A 16,882-nucleotide genomic window follows, 5' to 3' on the forward strand; every position below is an offset into this window, starting at 1 on the left:
TTGACCTGGGAACCATTTTCGTAATCACTAAAATCAACCAGTAGGGAGAAAAACAATTAAAGAGAAGATATTTAAGAAGGAGCACTGGGGAGCCTAGGTGGCAAGTTGGTTAAGCCTCCGGCTCTTGGGTCCGACTCATGACTCGGGTCATGACCTCAGGGTCCTCCAATAGAGCCCTGACTCTGGTTCCTTGCTCAGAGTGGAGTAGGCTTGGGATTCTCTCTCTCCCTCTGCCCCTCCCCCCACCCATGCTGTCTCTCTCTAAAATAAATAAATCTTTACAAAGAAATGAAGGAGCACTGACAGGACTTGACTGGTTGGATGTGGGAAGTGATGGAGTCTTGGATCACACCCAGACACAACCTCCATATTCCTTTGAATACTGAAAGACATGCATTCAAGGAAGGAAGTACAGCAGAGATGTTAAGAACAGAAGGTTTAGGGGCACCTGGATGGCTCAGTCAGTTAAGCGTCTGCCTTTGGCTCAGGTCATGATCCCAAGATTCTGGGATCAAGTCCCTCGTCGGACTCCTTGCTCAGCAGGGAGCCTGCTTCTCCCTCTCCCTCATCCTCCGGCTCCCCCTGCTTGTGAGCTCTCTCTCTGAGAAATGAATAAATAAAATCTTAAAAAAAAAAAGTACATAAGGTTTAGTGACAGAGTTAGATAGAACTATAGTCAATTTGGCTTAAGGCAAATGATGTTGCCCTAATTTCATCTTTTTTTTTTTTTTAACGATTTTACTTATTTATTTGACAGAGACACAGCGAGAGAGGGAACACAAGCAGGGGGAGTGGGAGAGGGAGACGCAAGCCTCCCGCAGAGCAGGGAGCCCGATGTGGGGCTCGATCCCAGGACCCCTGGATCATGATCTGAGCAGAAGGCAGATGCAGAAGGCAGACTGAGCCACCCAGGCGCCCTTATTTCTTCATCTTAAATAAAGCTGATAATATTAACTACCCTGTGGGATGTCTGAGGATTAAACAAAATCATGCGTGTAAAACGTTCAGTTTACAGGGTCTGGCACAGAAAAAACACTCGCTAAATGGTAGCTTTCAAATATATCTCTTAGTGAAATTATTTTATTGAATTATTTTATTTACGTAAATACCATCCTATTAAAATGTTGCCCCCTCCCTGTAATTTTGAAGATTTTATTTCTTCGTTTGACAGAGAGAGAGAGAGAGAGAGAAAATGAGTGGGGAAGGAGGGGCAGAGGCAGAGGGAGAAGCAGGCTCCCCGCTGAGCAGGGAGCCCCATGCTGGGCTGGATCCCAGGACCCGGGGATCATGACCTGAGCCCAAGGCAGACGCTTAGCTGACTGAGCCCCCCAGCCACTCTCCCTCCCTGTAATTTTGAGGTGGTGACTCTAACTTGTGTAGTCCCATTTTGCTAAAAAGTAGGAAAATGAGTTTCCTTTGGACTCGTGGTCCGGGCTGGAGGAATTCGGACTAGGGTTCAAGTGGATTTAGAGGGTGGAGAAGGCACACTGCTCAGGAAATCAGAATGTGTCAGCGCCTCTGACTCAGTCACTCTACTTGCACCCATTACACGGATGAGTTAACCGAGGCCTGGAGTCGTGCAGGGTCACATGACAAGTTACTGGCAGAGTCCAGCCTTCAAGAACCAGATTTTCTGCAGATAAAGAGGGGCCTCAGTTCCTCATTTCTCAACCCCCTTCCCCACGCTCCCCCTCCTTGATCAGAATCAGTACTAATAGTGAACTGGGCCGTATTCCGGAGAAGGAAGTGACATTTATCATTACTTGAGGAGCCACGGGAAACTCTAAAAAAGGAAGGAAAACCCCCTCCCAAACTTGAGTCTCTCTGAAGGAGGATTTTTTTTTTTTTTCATGGTAAGAAATGGGGATGCACGCAATGACCACAGGGAGCCTCCCCCTTGGTCCCGGCTCAAATCTCTGATTTGTGGTCCCGGCTGGGAGAGAGTTTCGGGAGGCTTACGGCGACGAGGGCTTCCATTACTTAGTAAGGAAGGTATCCCGCAGAAGTAGTTGGCGAGCAAGCTTCTTCAGCCACACTCAAGATGGCAGCTGCCGGACCACGCCCCAAATGGCGGAACCACGAGTCGTGTTTGGAGAGACGCTTTTCCCAAAATGGAGAGAGAGGGGAGAGAAAACGTCCATCACATCTTAGCCCCGCCCCCCGACTGCTAGGGCCAATTAGCGGCCCGCAGGGCGGGTGCCAGACTAGGGGAGGAGGCTGCTGTTGCCCCAGCAACAAGCAGGGATCCCGAAGGCGGGCACAGCCTCGGAGGTATCGGCGCCTCAGGTCCCTCGCTTCCAGGAAGATCCTGGGAGAGGCGCGAGCCAAGCCTAGGAAGTCGGCGTCCGCTGAGAGAGGGAAAGGTCAGGCCCATGAACTGCAATCCCTGCTACCTCTTCCCCCCACCTAACCGTTAGGTGCTCTGAGGTAGGAATAACGCATGCGCGGGCTTAGAGGCGGGGCTAAGGCAGCCCTGCACTTAAGACGCATGCGCTTCTTGGCAGTCGGTGGTCGGACGCGAAGAGGCGGAGCTTTATGCATGTGGGCGGGGCCACAGGCCCTTGGGGCGGGGTTTTCCGCCGCGCTGAGCAAAAGCAAGAAGTTGTTTTAGAGGTGGGTAGTTAGGCGCCAACTCCCAGATTTCAGCCCACCGCCCTCACTTTTCCGGGGCTCTCCTGGGGAGGCGGTCAGCATCGTGGTTAAGACTGCAACCTCAGTAGTTTGACGAAACTAGCTGGGAATGCTAGTACTACCCCTTAACTTGGTAGGCCTCAGTTTTCCCATCTGTCAAGTTGGAGATAATAGTACACTGACTTGTGTGATTACATTTTTCCCTCAGGGCCATGGCTGAGGTGCACGTGATCGGGCAGATCATGGGGGCCACCGGTTTCTCAGAAAGTAGCCTCTTCTGCAAGTGGGGCGTCCACACAGGTATTCCTGGGCCTGGTTCACTTCCCCACCCATACCCCCAGCCCAGAATTTCTACCCTCCTTCCTTCACCCCCCTGGCCTAATCCCTGACCCTCATCTTCCATTGGCTCCCGGGACTCCTAGCCATGACCATACTCTGACAATGTGAAACGCACATTGTTCTTCCCATCCCATCTCTCTGGGGGCTCCAGCTCCCCATCTCTGGACACACGGCTCCCAAAGATGCGGGGATAGACACCCCCCCCACACACACACACTCCCAATGCTCAAAACACTAGCCAGCCTAACCCCACTGGACTTAGGTGTGCCTTGGGTCCCTCCCCCATCTTCATTCTTTGCTTTATTGAGTTCTGACTGTAAAATGGGTTTCCATCCCAGATTTACAGAGGAGAGGCCACCCTCCTGTATTCATAATTCTCTGTGAGAAGGTAGGGACTCCTTCCGATCAGTCATCCATGTTCATGCACACAAGCCCAGGAGAGACTGCGGGGCCCCCAGTTTTCATGCCTCCCCATCAGAGGCAGCATAGCATCCAGTGGAACGGGTAGGGCCCTAGGCCGCCAGATCTGGGCTCAAACACTAACTCCCTCCCCTAGTGATTGGTGCCCTTTGGACTTGACCTCTGTTTCCGTGTCTAAAAATGAAGCCAACAGCAGCCAAGCAGCAGCAGAGTGTTGAGGTTAAGAGCAGACTGCCTGAGTTTGAAACCGCATATTAGCTATGTGGCCTTGGGCACTCGTCTTTGCCTTGATTTGCCTGTCTGTACAATGGGAATAATAACAGCGCTCATTTCATGGGCTTGTCTCGAGGACCAAATGAATAGCAACAGCACTGAGGAGAGGGCCTGGCCCAGTAAGTGTTTGCCTGGCTTGTGGAACAACTGGATGGGGTTCTGTTGGGAAAGCCTTGGGTGTGCTGCCCCACGTAAACACTCACAAAATGGCTCTTGCCATTGTCATCTCTGGAGGTCCTGGGTCCTTTGCGATTTCACCGGTAGGTAGGATGGTGGCTGAGATTCCTGGGGAAAGGGGAGGGGGTCCTGTAGCTGAGCAGATAAGAGGCAGGCTCTGGAGTCAGACTTAGTTTCTTCCTCATCTGTAAAGTGGGAATATTTATCTTTCAGAGGGACGTTGGGAAATCTTGTATGTGAAGAGCCTGACTCGAGGCCTGGTACTTTCCTCACCTGGCCCAGAAGGGAGCGATAGCCAACATGATTTTTATTATTTCAGGGGGCCCTTGGTGGGGGGGACAGTTAATCCAGCAGAGAACTCAGGGGCTTGGGCCCTGAGTCAGATCAAGGGCTTGGGCCCTGCAGTCAGAGAAAGCACAGTTTGAGTCCAACATCACCGTGGGACAGTGGTCAGCCATGTTCTTGCTGTGCCCAGCATGGACAACCGTGCTTGGCACACAGCAGGTGTGAAGTAAGTGTTCATGGAATAAATGGCCAAGTAACTTTCCTTCTCAGAGTGTTTCTTTTTTTTTTAAACTTTTTTTTTTTAAAGATTTTATTTATTTATTTGACAGAGAAAGAGAGAGCACAAGCAGGGAGAGTGGCCGGCAGAGGCAGAGGGAGAAGCAGGCTCCCCGCAGAGCAGGGGGAGCATGATGTGGGACTCGATCCCAGGACCCTGGGATCATGACCTGAGCTGAAGGCAGTCGCTTAACCAACTGAGCCACCCAGGCACCCTCAGAGTGTTTCTTTATCTGTAAAATGGGGATTATATTAGCATCCACCTCCTAGGAGCACTTATTTGTCCAACAAACATTTATTGAGCACCTTCTGTGTAAGAAGATCAGAGTTTTGAGGTCCTGGGGACCCAGCAGTGTGCAAGAGGGGTGCTCTCCTGGGGCTCCCAAGTAGAGGAGACAGAAATTTTAAAAAGCGGATAAGAAAATGAGCTCAGGGAAAAAATGAGGGGAGATGACGTGCCAGGGACTAGCATTCGGATAGGAGGGTGAGGGAGCACCCTTCTGTGAGAGGTGGCACACTTGAACTGATCCCTGAAGGATGAGAAAAAAACAGGCACGGGCACATCCAGGAGCAGAACCTTCTGGGCAGAGGCCAAAGCCAGTGCAAAGGCCCTGAGGAGGGGAACAGAAATCGGGCCAGCGAGGCTAGAGGGTGGTGAGGGATGGGGAGAATGGTGGGAGGTGAGTTCAGGACAGGCGCACAGGTCAGGCCATGCAGGGCCTTGTGGGCTCCCGAGGGGAGACTAAAGTGGGGGTGGAGGGGGATTAAAAATCCCAGAGGGCAGATTAAATGAATTCATGGATAAAGCGCTTAGCACAGCGTCTGACTTTCTTTCGCTATTATTATCAGCCCCGGGAGGATTGCTATTACTACGTACCTTTCACCATGTGCCGGAGCTCTTGAAGGACACCCTCGGCCCCATCTTAGTCCTTGGACGAGGCCTCTAACATGGGCTGAGAAGAGTAATAAAATGCTATCCAACGCTTACCCAGTACTCACTGTGCTCCAGACGCTGTTCTAAGGGCTTTCTGTGTATTGGCTCATTTAATCTTTTCACAAAACCATGAGGGATGCATCCTTATGCACCCATTTTACAGAAGGGGAGACCAAGGCAGAGACCGGTAACTCACCTGAGGTTGCACAGGCAGGGTGAAGTAGTACCAGGATTTGAACCGAGACATTTGGCTCTTGAGTCCACACTTTGGTGTTGTTGTTGTTGTTTAAAGATTTTATTTATTTGACAGAGAGAGACACAGCGAGAGAGGGAGCACAAGCAGGAGGAGTGGGAGAGGGAGAAGCAGGCTCCCCGTGAAGCAGGGAGCCCGATGAGGGACTCGATCCCAGGACCCTGGGATCACGACCTGAGCTGAAGGCAGACGCCTAACGACTGAGCCACGCAGGCGCCCCTTGAGTCCACACTTTATAACCCTTGACCCCCCTGCCAGGGAGAGACAGGGTCCTCCAACCCCACTGTCCTCCCCTTCCTGATGTCTGCTTCCCGTCCCTCCCTGCAGGGGCGGCATGGAAGCTCCTGTCGGGCGTGCGGGAGGGCCAAACACAGGTGGACACCCCCCAAGTAGGGGACATGGCCTACTGGTCCCACCCCATCGACCTGCACTTTGCCACCAAAGGCCTCCAAGGTAGGTTCCCTGCATGAGCCCCGGGCCAGGCTGAGGGGAGGGGGGCTAGCAGCACTTGGAACACCAAGTCCCACCTCTGTTCCCTGGGCCCTTTGGGTCCCTTTCCTGGCCAGACCTGGCCCCGGAGAGGCTGAGCTGGCGTCTCTGCTGGCTGGCTCTGGAGTGTGTAGGATGAGGCCAGAGGGCAGGGCTCCAGGGGGCGAGGGGAAGGTGGGGACCAGGGAGAGAAGGGAGGTGGCTTTCAAAGAGACAAACAGGAGTCTTCCATCAGGAGGAAGCTGGGACTGGGTTATGAGGGAGAGAGGCAGGCTGGTTGCCCTTCTGTTCTGCAGGCTCGGCTCAGCTGCTCACAGGGGAAACGAGTATGCGGGGGAGGAAGGGTATCAGAAAACCTTTTCTCGTGGAAAATTTCAATCAGTGGAGAGGAGTGGATTCTAGGAAATAGCCTAGGTAAACATGCCATGTATTTCAACAATACAAATAATATTTACTGAGTGTCTGCCCTGTGCCCCGCCTGTGTTGGGTGCTGCCCTGGAAATGTTGGTGATTGAGACAGCAACCCCCCCAGCCCTGTCCTCACGGGGTTCACCATCCCCTTGGGAGAGACAGAGCTGTCCCCAGACAGGGCAGCTCAAAGTGGGCATGGGGGGGATCCTAAAGGGTAGGGGAGCCCAGAGGAGATGTCTGACTGCCAGGGAGTTCAGGGAGAGCTTCCTGGAGGAGGGGATGTTTGAGCTTTGCCATGAAGGGCTAGTAGGAACTGATAAGCCCGAGGGATGGAAGCGGATTCTAGGCAGAGAGCTGTGTGTGAAAGGCCCAAAAGGGAAAGTGAGCCAGGGGCATTTGGAGGATTGAGGGTGAATAAGAGGAGGGCCAGGGGTGAGGTGGCAGGGGACAGGGGACGGGCCATGGAGCTGAGGCCATCTTCGGAAGGCACTGGGGAGTCACAACATGTGACTCACAAGTCAGATTTCAATTTTAAAAGATCCTTCTGGTGGCTGTCCTTCAGCTCTGCAGACCCCACATCCTCCAGTGTGGGCCCCAACCTTGCCTCCTCTTTCCTCACCCCCCATTCTGCCCATCAGGAAATCCCTTTGGCTCTACCTTTCAAATGTATCCTAAATCCCCCCACTTCTCTCCCCGGGCACCCTGGTCTGCCCACCCTCACCTCTCACTTGGACAGTTACAGCAACCTCATCCCTGTGCTCCCACCCTGTCCCCAGAGTCGGTCCCTCTGTGAACACCCAGGTTGGGTCACATTCCTTCCCCACGCAGAACCCTCCACGGTCCGCATCTTACTCAGGGTAAAAGCCAAAGCCTCATCGTGGATCGTGGAATCTGGCCTGTCCCCTCCTCTCCCTCCCCGTCTCTCAGTCTGCTCCAGCCACACCGGCCCCACCCCGCAGCTCCCACCTCAGGGCCTTTGCACCGGCTGCTCCCTCTCCTGGGTGTTCTTCCCTAGATGTCCGTCTACATAGCCCGCACCCTTCCCTCCTTTAAGCATTCGCCCACATGTCACCTTCTCAGTGAAGGTTACCTTGCTCACCCACTTTCTAAAACTGCATCCCCACCCCCACCATACCCAGCTTTATTTTTCTCCAGAGCAGTGATCACCATCTGACATACCCTATAATTTGCTTATTTACTACATTCGTTGTCTAGGATGTCAGGAATTTTTGTCTGCTCCGTTCACCACTGTGTCCCCAGCTTCTAGAATAGGGCCCAGCACAGAGGGGCACAGAAAGGAGGGTGAAATGGGGCCAGATCTCCAAGGGCTTTGCCTACCGGGTTGAGGAGCTGAACCATGTTCTAAGGAGCATGAGAAACCTAAGGAAGCGGGAGAAAGATGCTTCCAGCTGCCAGGTGGACGGTGCATTGGCGGGGCAAGAAGGAAGGCCCTGGGCCCAGGGCGCACAGAGTGGGCCACTGTGAGGGAAGAAGGGAGGTGTCCGGGACTAGGCCCAAAGCGTTCACCTCGGGACTGCGCTGCCCTGATCTGGGGACAGAGAAGAAGAGGCCGTAGAAAGGGATGTCAGCTGAGGCCAGGTCCAGAGGGCCTGGAATGTCGAGGTTGGACTTCTCCTGAGGGCACTGGGGAGCCCTGGAAGGGTTTTCAGCAGGGGAGGACCACAGATTCAGAAAGCTCCCTTGTGAATGGGCGGCCAGAGAGAAGGCCAGGGCGGGGGCAGACACCCCAGCGGGGACCTGTGGAGATCGAGGAGGTGGGGATCCGGGACAGGGAGACCGAGCTACTCCATCTCTCCGAAATTTCCTTCCTCCTTCCCTCCGCATCCTGCAGGCTGGCCCCGGCTCCACCTCCAGGTGTGGTCCCAGGACCGCTTCGGCCGCTGTCAGCTTGCGGGCTACGGCTTTTGCCACGTGCCCAGCAGTCCCGGCGGCCACCAGCTGCACTGCCCCACGTGGCGGCCCCTGGGGCCCTGGCGGGAGCAGCTGGCCCGGGCCTTCGTGGGTGGCGGCCCCCAGCTGCTGCACGGGGACGCCGTGTACAGCGGAGCGGACCGCTATCGCCTGCGCACGGTGGCCGGCGGCCTCGTGCACCTGGAGCTGGGGCTACTGCTGCGCCACTTCGACCGCTACGGCGTCCAGTGCTGACCGTGCCCCCGAGGGCAGGCCCCTGTCCCCAGCCCTGCGCGCCTGGCCAGGGCCCGCATGGCCCAGGGCTCAGAAGCGGGGGCTCTGGACGCTGTCGCGTCTGACCCCAGCCAGCGACCACCGTGGCTTCTGTCCCGGCGAGCACCTCCAGCCCAGTGGCTGCCCCCACAGGTGCAGTTGGCCCATCTGTAAAACGGGGGCAGTAAGCGTGTGGGGCGGCAGGGTGCTGGGTGAGAAGAGGCTGCTGGGCCCACGGAAGTGCTCAATAAAGGAGAGCAGTTCTTACAGGTGTGGGTGCCTTCCTGACTTCCTTCTTCGGTCAGATGTCTTGTGCCCTATCTTCCCGCTGACACCCTCCTTCAGGCCCCCCCCTTCTGACACACCTACTTCCCCCATCCTCTGCCTCAGCCTCTGCCCCCCTCCCCACTCTGGGTGCCCCTCTCAGGACCCCACCCGTTGGGGCTTCTCCCTTCTCTGTGCCCCTCTCCGCACTGGGACCCCCGTCTTCTGGCTGACCCTCTTCCCCAGCCTCCCACTCTCTGTCCGCTGGGGTCCCCGTTCTCTGATTCCCCCCACCCCCGGACCCGGTGTCCCCAACCTCTGAGTGAGCCCTCCCCGCCAGGTCTTCATTCCCTCCGTGACCCCGCGCAGCCCTCTGAGCCACACGCAACCCGCCTGCCCGCTGTGGTCGCGCTCGGCCGCCAGGAGGCAGCACCCCGTTCGCGGGGCGGAGCCGGGGTGCCCGCCCCCTCCCCCCGGGGCTTAAGGGACCCCCCTCGGAGCCCGCCCACGCGAGATGAGGACGGTGGCCCGGCCCCCCCGCATGTCCTCCCCCTGGGGGCCGCCCCCGCCCCGCGCGCTTCCTGGGTGGGGCCGGGGCGGCTTCAAAACCCCCCGCCGCCCCAGCCGGTCCCCGCCGCTGCCGCCGCCGCCGCCCTTCGCGCCCCGGGGCCGTCCCACCCCCTCCTCCCGCCGCGGATCCGCCAGACAGCGAGGCCCCCGGCCGGGGGCAGGGGGGACGCCCCCTCCGGGGCACCCCCCGGCTCGGAGCCGCCCGCGGGCCGGCCTCGGCCGGGAGCGGAGGAAGGAGCCGCCGAGGAGCAGCCCGAGGCCCCAGAGTCTGAGACGAGCCGCCGCCGCCCCCGCCGCCGCCGCCGCCGCCGCCACTGCGGGGAGGAGGGGGAGGAGGAGCGGGAGGAGGGACGAGCTGGTTGGGAGAAGAGGAAAAAAAGTTTTGAGACTTTTCCGCTGCCGCTGGGAGCCGGAGGCGCGGGGACCGATTGGCGCGGCGCTGCCCCGCCAGGAGGCAGGACTCGGGGACCCCAGACCGCCTCCACCACCGCCTCGGACGCTCGCTCCCTCCCTGCCCCCTCCACGGCGTCCCCCCCAGGCGCCCCCATTCCGGACCAGCCCTCAGGAGCCGCCAACCCGGACTCCCGCGAAGACCTGACCCCAGACCTCGGGCGCACCCCCCTGCACGCCGCTCCCCCCACCCCCAGCCTCTCTCCTGAGCCCCCGCGCATCCAAGGACCCTTCTCCTCCGGGATCCGGGAGACGGGATCACTCTCAGACCTGCCTCAACTCCCCTACTCAAGACCACCCACCTCTGGTACCAGATCTCGCCCATCTCGGTTTTTTTCCTTGGGATACCGAGAAACCACCCATCAGAGCCTCCCGTCCACCTCCGCTCCCTTCTCCCTGAGGGCATCAGCTCCCCCACCCCCACCCCGACCCTCCTACCTTTCTTTGGGAGACCCCCAGCCCCTGTAGGGGCGGGGCCTCCCTTTTCCCACCCCAGCCCGGCTCGCGCTCTCGGCAGTGCCGGGGGCGCCGCCTCCCCCATGCCGCCCTCCGGGCTGCGGCTGCTGCCGCTGCTGCTGCCGCTGCTGTGGCTACTAGTGCTGACGCCTGGCCGGCCGGCCGCCGGACTGTCCACCTGCAAGACCATCGACATGGAACTGGTGAAGCGGAAGCGCATCGAGGCCATCCGCGGCCAGATCCTGTCCAAGCTGCGGCTCGCCAGCCCCCCGAGCCAGGGGGAGGTGCCGCCCGGCCCGCTGCCCGAGGCTGTGCTGGCCCTTTACAACAGCACCCGCGACCGGGTGGCGGGGGAGAGCGCCGAGCCGGAGCCCGAGCCTGAGGCGGACTACTACGCCAAGGAGGTCACCCGCGTGCTAATGGTGGAAAACAGCAACAGTGAGTTCAGAGGGGCCGGGGACCCTGGAGGGGAGCCCCCAGGGGGCGCCGGAGTGCAGGGGTCACGGGGAGGAAATTACTGGCAGAGGAAACTGGCTAGAGGAAGAGGACCCCCGGGGTTGCCGGGAACGCGGGAGGGGGGTCTCAAAGTGGATAGGACTGAGCTCCCTACCCCCCCCCCCCCACCAGGCATCTGGCCCTTGAAGACGAGGAGCTAGTGAGCGAGGTGGACCGCTTCTAGAAGAGGGCCATGGGAACATGCGGGATCGTGGGGGCAGTTCCCTAGAGGGAGAGAAGCGATTGGGGGGTGGAGGGGTAGAAAGACTTCCCTCTCCACCCGACACTAGAGTTTGGGGGGTCGTGGGGTGAGGGCTGCAGAGAGGGAGCCCGCTTTGGGAGAAGCGAAGACCCCAGCATTTGAGAAAGGAGAGGCAGTGGGGAAAGCTGACCCAGAGCTCAGGGCTCACGAGGCGAGAAAATTCAAGAAGGACAGGAAAACTAGGTGACGCGAACCTCGGAGGTGCCGGGAAAGTGGAGAGTGGACCCGCTTGCAGCGTGCGCGAAGAACACGCGGGACTGGGGGAAGGCCCACAGAGAGGCGGCGAGGGGGCTGATACATGCGGGGGAAAAGGGGACCCGAGGTCGTGGGTTGGGGGGAGGTCGGAGAGCAGCGGAGACCCCAGGGGGGCGCCGGGGATGCGCGCGAGGTGCCCCGAGTATTTGGCATAGGGACGTGAGAGGAGCAAACCCAGCGGGGGAAGCGAGCCCCCAAGACACCTAGAATACTGGATGGTGGGAAGGGGTTTAGAGAGAGGGGAGACAAGCATGAGAAAGGGGGGAACCGTACGAACAGTGCCCTGCTGGGAGCAGCGAGCCCCCCACGCCGCCGGAGGGGAGCAAGTGGGCTGAGTGAGGAGTCGAGCCTTAGGGGGAGAGGTGGATGGGTGCGACTCTGCAAGATCGGAGTGAGAAAACTGACTGGGTCGGGGTGAGGGAGCCCCACGTGGGTGCCACGCGCGGAGGGAGGAGCCTGCCCTCCCGGAAGGGTGGGGAGGAGGACCCCGCAGAGCTGAAGGGGGAGAGTCTGGACCCCAGAGTCCCAGTTCCTCTCGGGGAGGCTGGGGAAACCCCAGCGTCCGGCCGCCTCGCCCTCCCTTCCCTTTCCTTCCCGTGCCCGGGGGGCGGGGATCGCGCGCGGAGCCTGGGGCGAGACCGGGCAGGTCAGGTCCCCGCCCTCGCGGCGGCGGCGCCTCCAGTCCTCTTCACCCCAGCTCGGGGCGGGGCTGCCGCTGGGCCCGCCCCCCCGGCGCCCACGCGGAGACCCAGGTGTCCCTTGGGGCCGAGAGGTTTGGGGGCGGCCCCCCCCGCTTGCCCTTTCTGCCTTGGGTGGTGCACCTGTGGGTCCCCGGGCCTTGCGTGCGCCTAGTTTGCAGCTCCAGCCGCATGACGCCCCTCCCCACCCATCTCTCGGCCTCACCTTTTCTTTGGCCGCTTCACCTTCGTTGTAGAGATTTCTTTAACACTGACACCTTCCATCCTCGTCTCCCCTCCCAGTCTGCCTCCCTCTCGCCCCCAAACCCTATGTCTCTCTTCCTGTGTGTGTCTGCCCCATCTCTGCCTTGCGTCTCTCCCGCATCCCCATGCGTGGGGCTCCCCCTTCCTGTCTCCTCCCTCTTTCTCGCCTCCTCGCCGTGCTCCTCGTGTCTCCCTGTCTCTGCGGTCTCTCCATCTCTCCTTCTGACCGGTCCTGCCCTTCCTTTCTCCTTCCTCCCTATCTGCCCCCCTTACCCCCCTCAACGCCCCTGCGCCACCCTTCCTTTGGGGTTTGCTGAGTAACCCCTGGGTCAAGATAGGACTTATTTGTGGGGGACCGGGCTGGTCTTGCTGGAGTAGGGAGGAGTAGGGGCAGGGGCCCATGCAAGGAGCTTCCTCTGCCCTTTCTCATCAGATCCTGTCCCTACCATTTCTGCACCCCCACTGCAGAGGCCTAAAGCATGTGCCCCAGTCAGTCTAGAAGGTCATTGGCCTGTCCGCTCATCCCAAACTTTTCCTAGACTAGAAAGCACTCTTCCTAACTTCCGCCCTCCCCCGCCCAAAGCCATTCCTCCCTAGAATGAACTTTGCCTTGTCTAACCAGCTGAGGGAGGGAAGAGAAGAGAGGAAGCAATTAATAATCATAACAAGGTCACAGTAGCAGGGGAGCAGCATAGCCTAGGGGCTGAGAGCACAGTCTTTGGGAGCAGACTGCCCGGGTTTGAATCCCAGCTCTGTAGCTCCCTACGTCTGTCACCATGGGGCAAATGACCTGTTTCCCCAGCTCTAAAATGGGTATAATAATCGTCTTTTCCTCATGGGGTGGTTGGTTGTGAGGTTTAAATGTCTTAACCCTTGTGAAGTGTTGTGAACAGCACCTGCAAATAGTGAGCGCTCTTTAACACACACACACACACACACACCCCAAGGAGCGCACCCCGCATGTGCAGGCTCTCCTACACGCTTTACCTGCGACATCTCTCTCGTGTCACACAATAACCCCGCGGTCGGTCCTCGCTTTGCAGATGAGGATCTGGCTCAGAGAGTGGAATTCACTTGCCCAAAGTTACACAGTGCTTCAGTGAGGAGAGCCTGGTTGGGAGTTAGGGAGCTCGATGTGGTTGCCGATTCCCAAACAGCAGCAGGAAAGTGAGGCTCTGGGAAGGAATGCGACTTGCCCAAAGTCACAGAGCTGGAAGGCAGCAGAGGCCAGGGCTGGTCCAAATGCCCTTGATCCCATTTCGCACCTGAGGCTCCAAGTGCTGGGGGGCGGGGGCCTGAGCAAGTACAGTAGCCCCCTACAGCCATGTACTGAGTGGACACTTTACCGACGGTGGGGGACAGGGGTGGTTCAGACCCCTTTTACAGAGGGAGGAGACGAACCCAGAGAGGGCAAGCCACTCGCCCAAGGTCCCACAGCTAAAAAGTGTCAGAGTTGGGTTCCCACCCAGCGTTGTCAGCCCGGGAACCTACGCTCTTAGACTTGGGGTGTGCCAGCCGGCTCCCCGCCAAACCCCTGACAACCCTCCTCTCTGCTCCTCCCCCCTAGAAATCTATGAGAAAATCAAGAAAAGCCCGCACAGCATATATATGCTCTTCAACACGTCGGAGCTCCGAGAAGCAGTGCCTGAGCCCGTCTTGCTCTCCCGGGCAGAGTTGCGCCTGCTGAGGCTCAAGTTAAAAGTGGAGCAGCACGTGGAGCTGTACCAGGTGGGGGGGCCCGAGCCCCGGAGGCGGGTGGGCCGCGTATGCCCGCGCGCTGGGGCCAAGGGCAGCTGGTGGCTGCCAAGTCCGCAGAGACAAACTTCGGAGGACGGAGGTGCACACACCGTGGATCGTAGGGCTCTTTGAAACTTGCAGACTCCTAGCACCCTCGGGTAATAACCACTCGGAAGGCTGGGATCTTGAAAGGTCTGAGGCTCTTAGACCGTTCTGTCCAATAGGGTAATCACTAGCCTCACACGGCCATTTAAGTTGACTAAAATTAAGTAAAAGGAAAATTCAGTTCGTCAGTCTCACTGGCCATATTTCAAGTACTCTGTAGTCACATGTGGTTAGCGGCTGCTATTTTGGATGCCACAGATAAAGAACATTTCCATCGCCAGAGAAAGTTCCCTTGGATAGCTCTGTTTTAGAAGATTTCGAGTCTCCAGGAAGGTTGGGGCCTCCGGAAGGGCTGGAGTGTCCAGAAGGTTATGTGACCTAGAATCCATGTCCTATGGAACATGAGGCTTCAAGGGTGGGTGTTAGACTCTTAGAACAAAGGCATGCGGTCGATCGTCAAACTTCTTGGATTCTGGAGAATTCAGCTTTATGCTGCCAGGGCCTGGAGTGTTCTGCCCGGCCCCAGAGGATCACCACACGGGGGTGTGAGGCGTTGGCAGCATCTGGATTTGGGGCGTGTCAGACTCCTGGGCGTGTAGAACTTCTCAGGCTCATTGAGTGTGTAATTCTTCGGGTGCTCCTGAGCACTGGAGTTCTGGAATGACTTCTAACATAAGCCCCTAGAAAGTTACAGACTCTCAGAAGGCAGGGCGTCAGATTTGCAGAATTGTATGCTCGCTCGGTGGACCTCAGGATGTCCTCGGAGGATCTTAGTGTGGTGGGCTGTCCAAGCTGAAGGGGGCCTGGCGTTTCACCAGTGAGGGAACTCAGGCCTGGGGCTCAGGGCAGAGGCTGAGCCGGCCAGGTGCCTTGATCCCCACTTCCCCCCCGCCCGGCCCAGGGGTCTCCCTCCTCTCCTCCCAGGGCCACTCTGGGGGGGGTGGTTCCCGCAGGGTCCCACAGCGTGGATGTCTGGGAGGGAACCGTGTGAGGGGCTCTCTGGAGGCCTGTGTGGTGGAGCAGAAGGAGGGGGGTACAGTCAATGCATTTGGGGGTGTGGAGCACCATCTACTCACTGTCTCCCCCCCCAAATTCATCATCCCCTAGAAATACAGCAACGATTCCTGGCGCTACCTCAGCAACCGGCTGCTGGCGCCCAGCGACACGCCAGAATGGCTGTCCTTCGATGTCACTGGAGTTGTGCGGCAGTGGCTGAGCCACGGAGGTGAGGACTGCTTCTTTGCCCCACCCCTATTTTGTAATGGGATCGATCCCCTTGTTTGTCCCGGGGCTGCCCTGCCTACCAGCTGCCACCCCATGTTGGTGCCAAAGAGCCAAGACCTGACCTTCCTCCCAGACCCTCAGAAACGTGAGTGATTAGCGCTTAATCCATTTCCTGATCACCTGCCCTGCGCTGGGGGATGCTGGGGACACAGCAGCGACCCAAACAGCCCCATCCTTACCCTCCCAGAGCCCGTGGTCCATTGTTGGGGTGGGGGAAGTGGGGAAAGTCCTGAAAACTGGGTAGGGCTGGGCTGGGGAGCCCAGAGGAGATGCCTGACCCAGCCTCCGGTCAGGGAGGGCTTCCTGGAGGAGGACATCGAAAGAAGGAGGGGCAAGAGCGTTCGAGGCAGACCCTGAGTCCAGGGAGTGCCTGACACACCTGATCTGTCTGTAAGAGGACTGGGTCTGTCCTGCCCGACGGAGTCCACAGCACCCACATCTCCTTTCCTAATCTCCCTCTTGATGCTGGGTACGCAGTGGCAACTAAGACCACTTCTAGACCCTGCCCTCCAGGGGCCCACAGTCACTTCCAGATACCTAGAAAGTCTTGCCAAAGCCCGAGGCGGCAGTGATGACCCCAGGGAGCAGTGTCGGGGCGGGGAGGCGCTGCAGGAGCCGACCCAGGTATCTGCGCCCATCCGAGGGTCTGGGAGGGCCTCCTGGGGAAGGTGATAGTGTTGAGACTTGCGGGATAAGTGGTGGTTCGTCCAGGTGTTGAAAGGTGGGAGTTCAGGAGCAGGTGGGAGCTGGGAGGAGTGTCCTGTGCGGCTGGACAAAGGCCATTCTCGGTCACTGCTGGGTCTAGAGCACCCAGCACAGGGCCCAGCACCTAGGAGCAGCTTAGAAAATCACCCATTCATTCATTCATTCATTCAAGAAACCTTTCTCCCCCAGCTGCCCTGTGGGTTTGCATCCTGGCCCTACCTTTTCCCACTTGGGGCAAGTCCTCTCCTCTCCGTGGGCCTCGGCTTCCATGTCTGCAAAATGGGAAGCTTTGGTGAGGATTGAAGGAGATAATGCTCACATGCTCACAGCGTTTAGAACAGGGCCACCCGGTAGATGTTTGTTTTTCTGGACTGTGGGCTAGGCCCAGCGGGGAACAAGAAAACGGGCATCCCTGCCCCCATGCTTTCCACTGAGGGAACAATGAGGGAACTAAATAGCCAAATACAAATGTCAGGGAGGGTAAGTACTATGGAGAAAATAAAGTGATGTCACTGTGGGGGAGGGGCCTGTGTCCTGGAGGGCCTCTTGGAGGAGGTGACTTCTGAGCTGAGACCTGAAAGAGAAGGAGGAGGAAGCAAGAGGGTGCAGGGAGAGGGCAGGCAGGGGAAGAGGAAGGCAGGCAGGGCCCCCCCCCCCCCCCCCCCCCCCCCCCCCCCCCCCCCCCC

General features: G+C 58.5%; 2 protein-coding genes across 3 annotated transcripts in view; both read left to right on the forward strand.

Annotated features, from left to right (window-relative positions):
• The first annotated feature begins 2,201 nt into the window (after nucleotides 1-2,201).
• B9D2 (B9 domain containing 2) lies at nucleotides 2,202-8,945 on the forward strand. Its single transcript, XM_044921978.1, has 4 exons — nucleotides 2,202-2,427; nucleotides 2,840-2,931; nucleotides 5,916-6,041; nucleotides 8,341-8,945. Exons 2-4 carry the CDS (start codon nucleotides 2,844-2,846, stop codon nucleotides 8,652-8,654), a joined length of 528 nt encoding a protein of 175 aa, XP_044777913.1. The 5' UTR covers nucleotides 2,202-2,427; nucleotides 2,840-2,843; the 3' UTR covers nucleotides 8,655-8,945.
• A 1,550-nt stretch (nucleotides 8,946-10,495) lies between these two features.
• TGFB1 (transforming growth factor beta 1) overlaps nucleotides 10,496-16,882 on the forward strand; it is a 12,991-nt gene continuing 6,604 nt past the window's right edge. For both annotated transcript variants that reach the window (XM_021700786.2, XM_044922038.1), the window contains exons 1-3: nucleotides 10,496-10,850; nucleotides 13,933-14,093; nucleotides 15,315-15,432. In XM_021700786.2, the coding sequence (XP_021556461.1) occupies nucleotides 10,496-10,850; nucleotides 13,933-14,093; nucleotides 15,315-15,432 (634 nt within the window). The remainder of the gene's footprint in view (nucleotides 10,851-13,932; nucleotides 14,094-15,314; nucleotides 15,433-16,882) is intronic.

Source organism: Neomonachus schauinslandi, chromosome 16, assembly GCF_002201575.2.
Source record: "Neomonachus schauinslandi chromosome 16, ASM220157v2, whole genome shotgun sequence".
NCBI classification, from domain to species: Eukaryota; Metazoa; Chordata; class Mammalia; order Carnivora; family Phocidae; genus Neomonachus; species Neomonachus schauinslandi.

Coding starts and splice junctions, on each gene's coding strand:
- B9D2 (XM_044921978.1), top strand. CDS start 2,844: ATGGCTGAGGTGCACGTGATCGGGCAGATCATGGGGGCCACCGGTTTC. Junction 2,932..5,915: donor CAAGTGGGGCGTCCACACAG/GTATTCCTGGGC, acceptor CCCTCCCTGCAG/GGGCGGCATGGAAGCTCCTG. Junction 6,042..8,340: donor TGCCACCAAAGGCCTCCAAG/GTAGGTTCCCTG, acceptor CGCATCCTGCAG/GCTGGCCCCGGCTCCACCTC.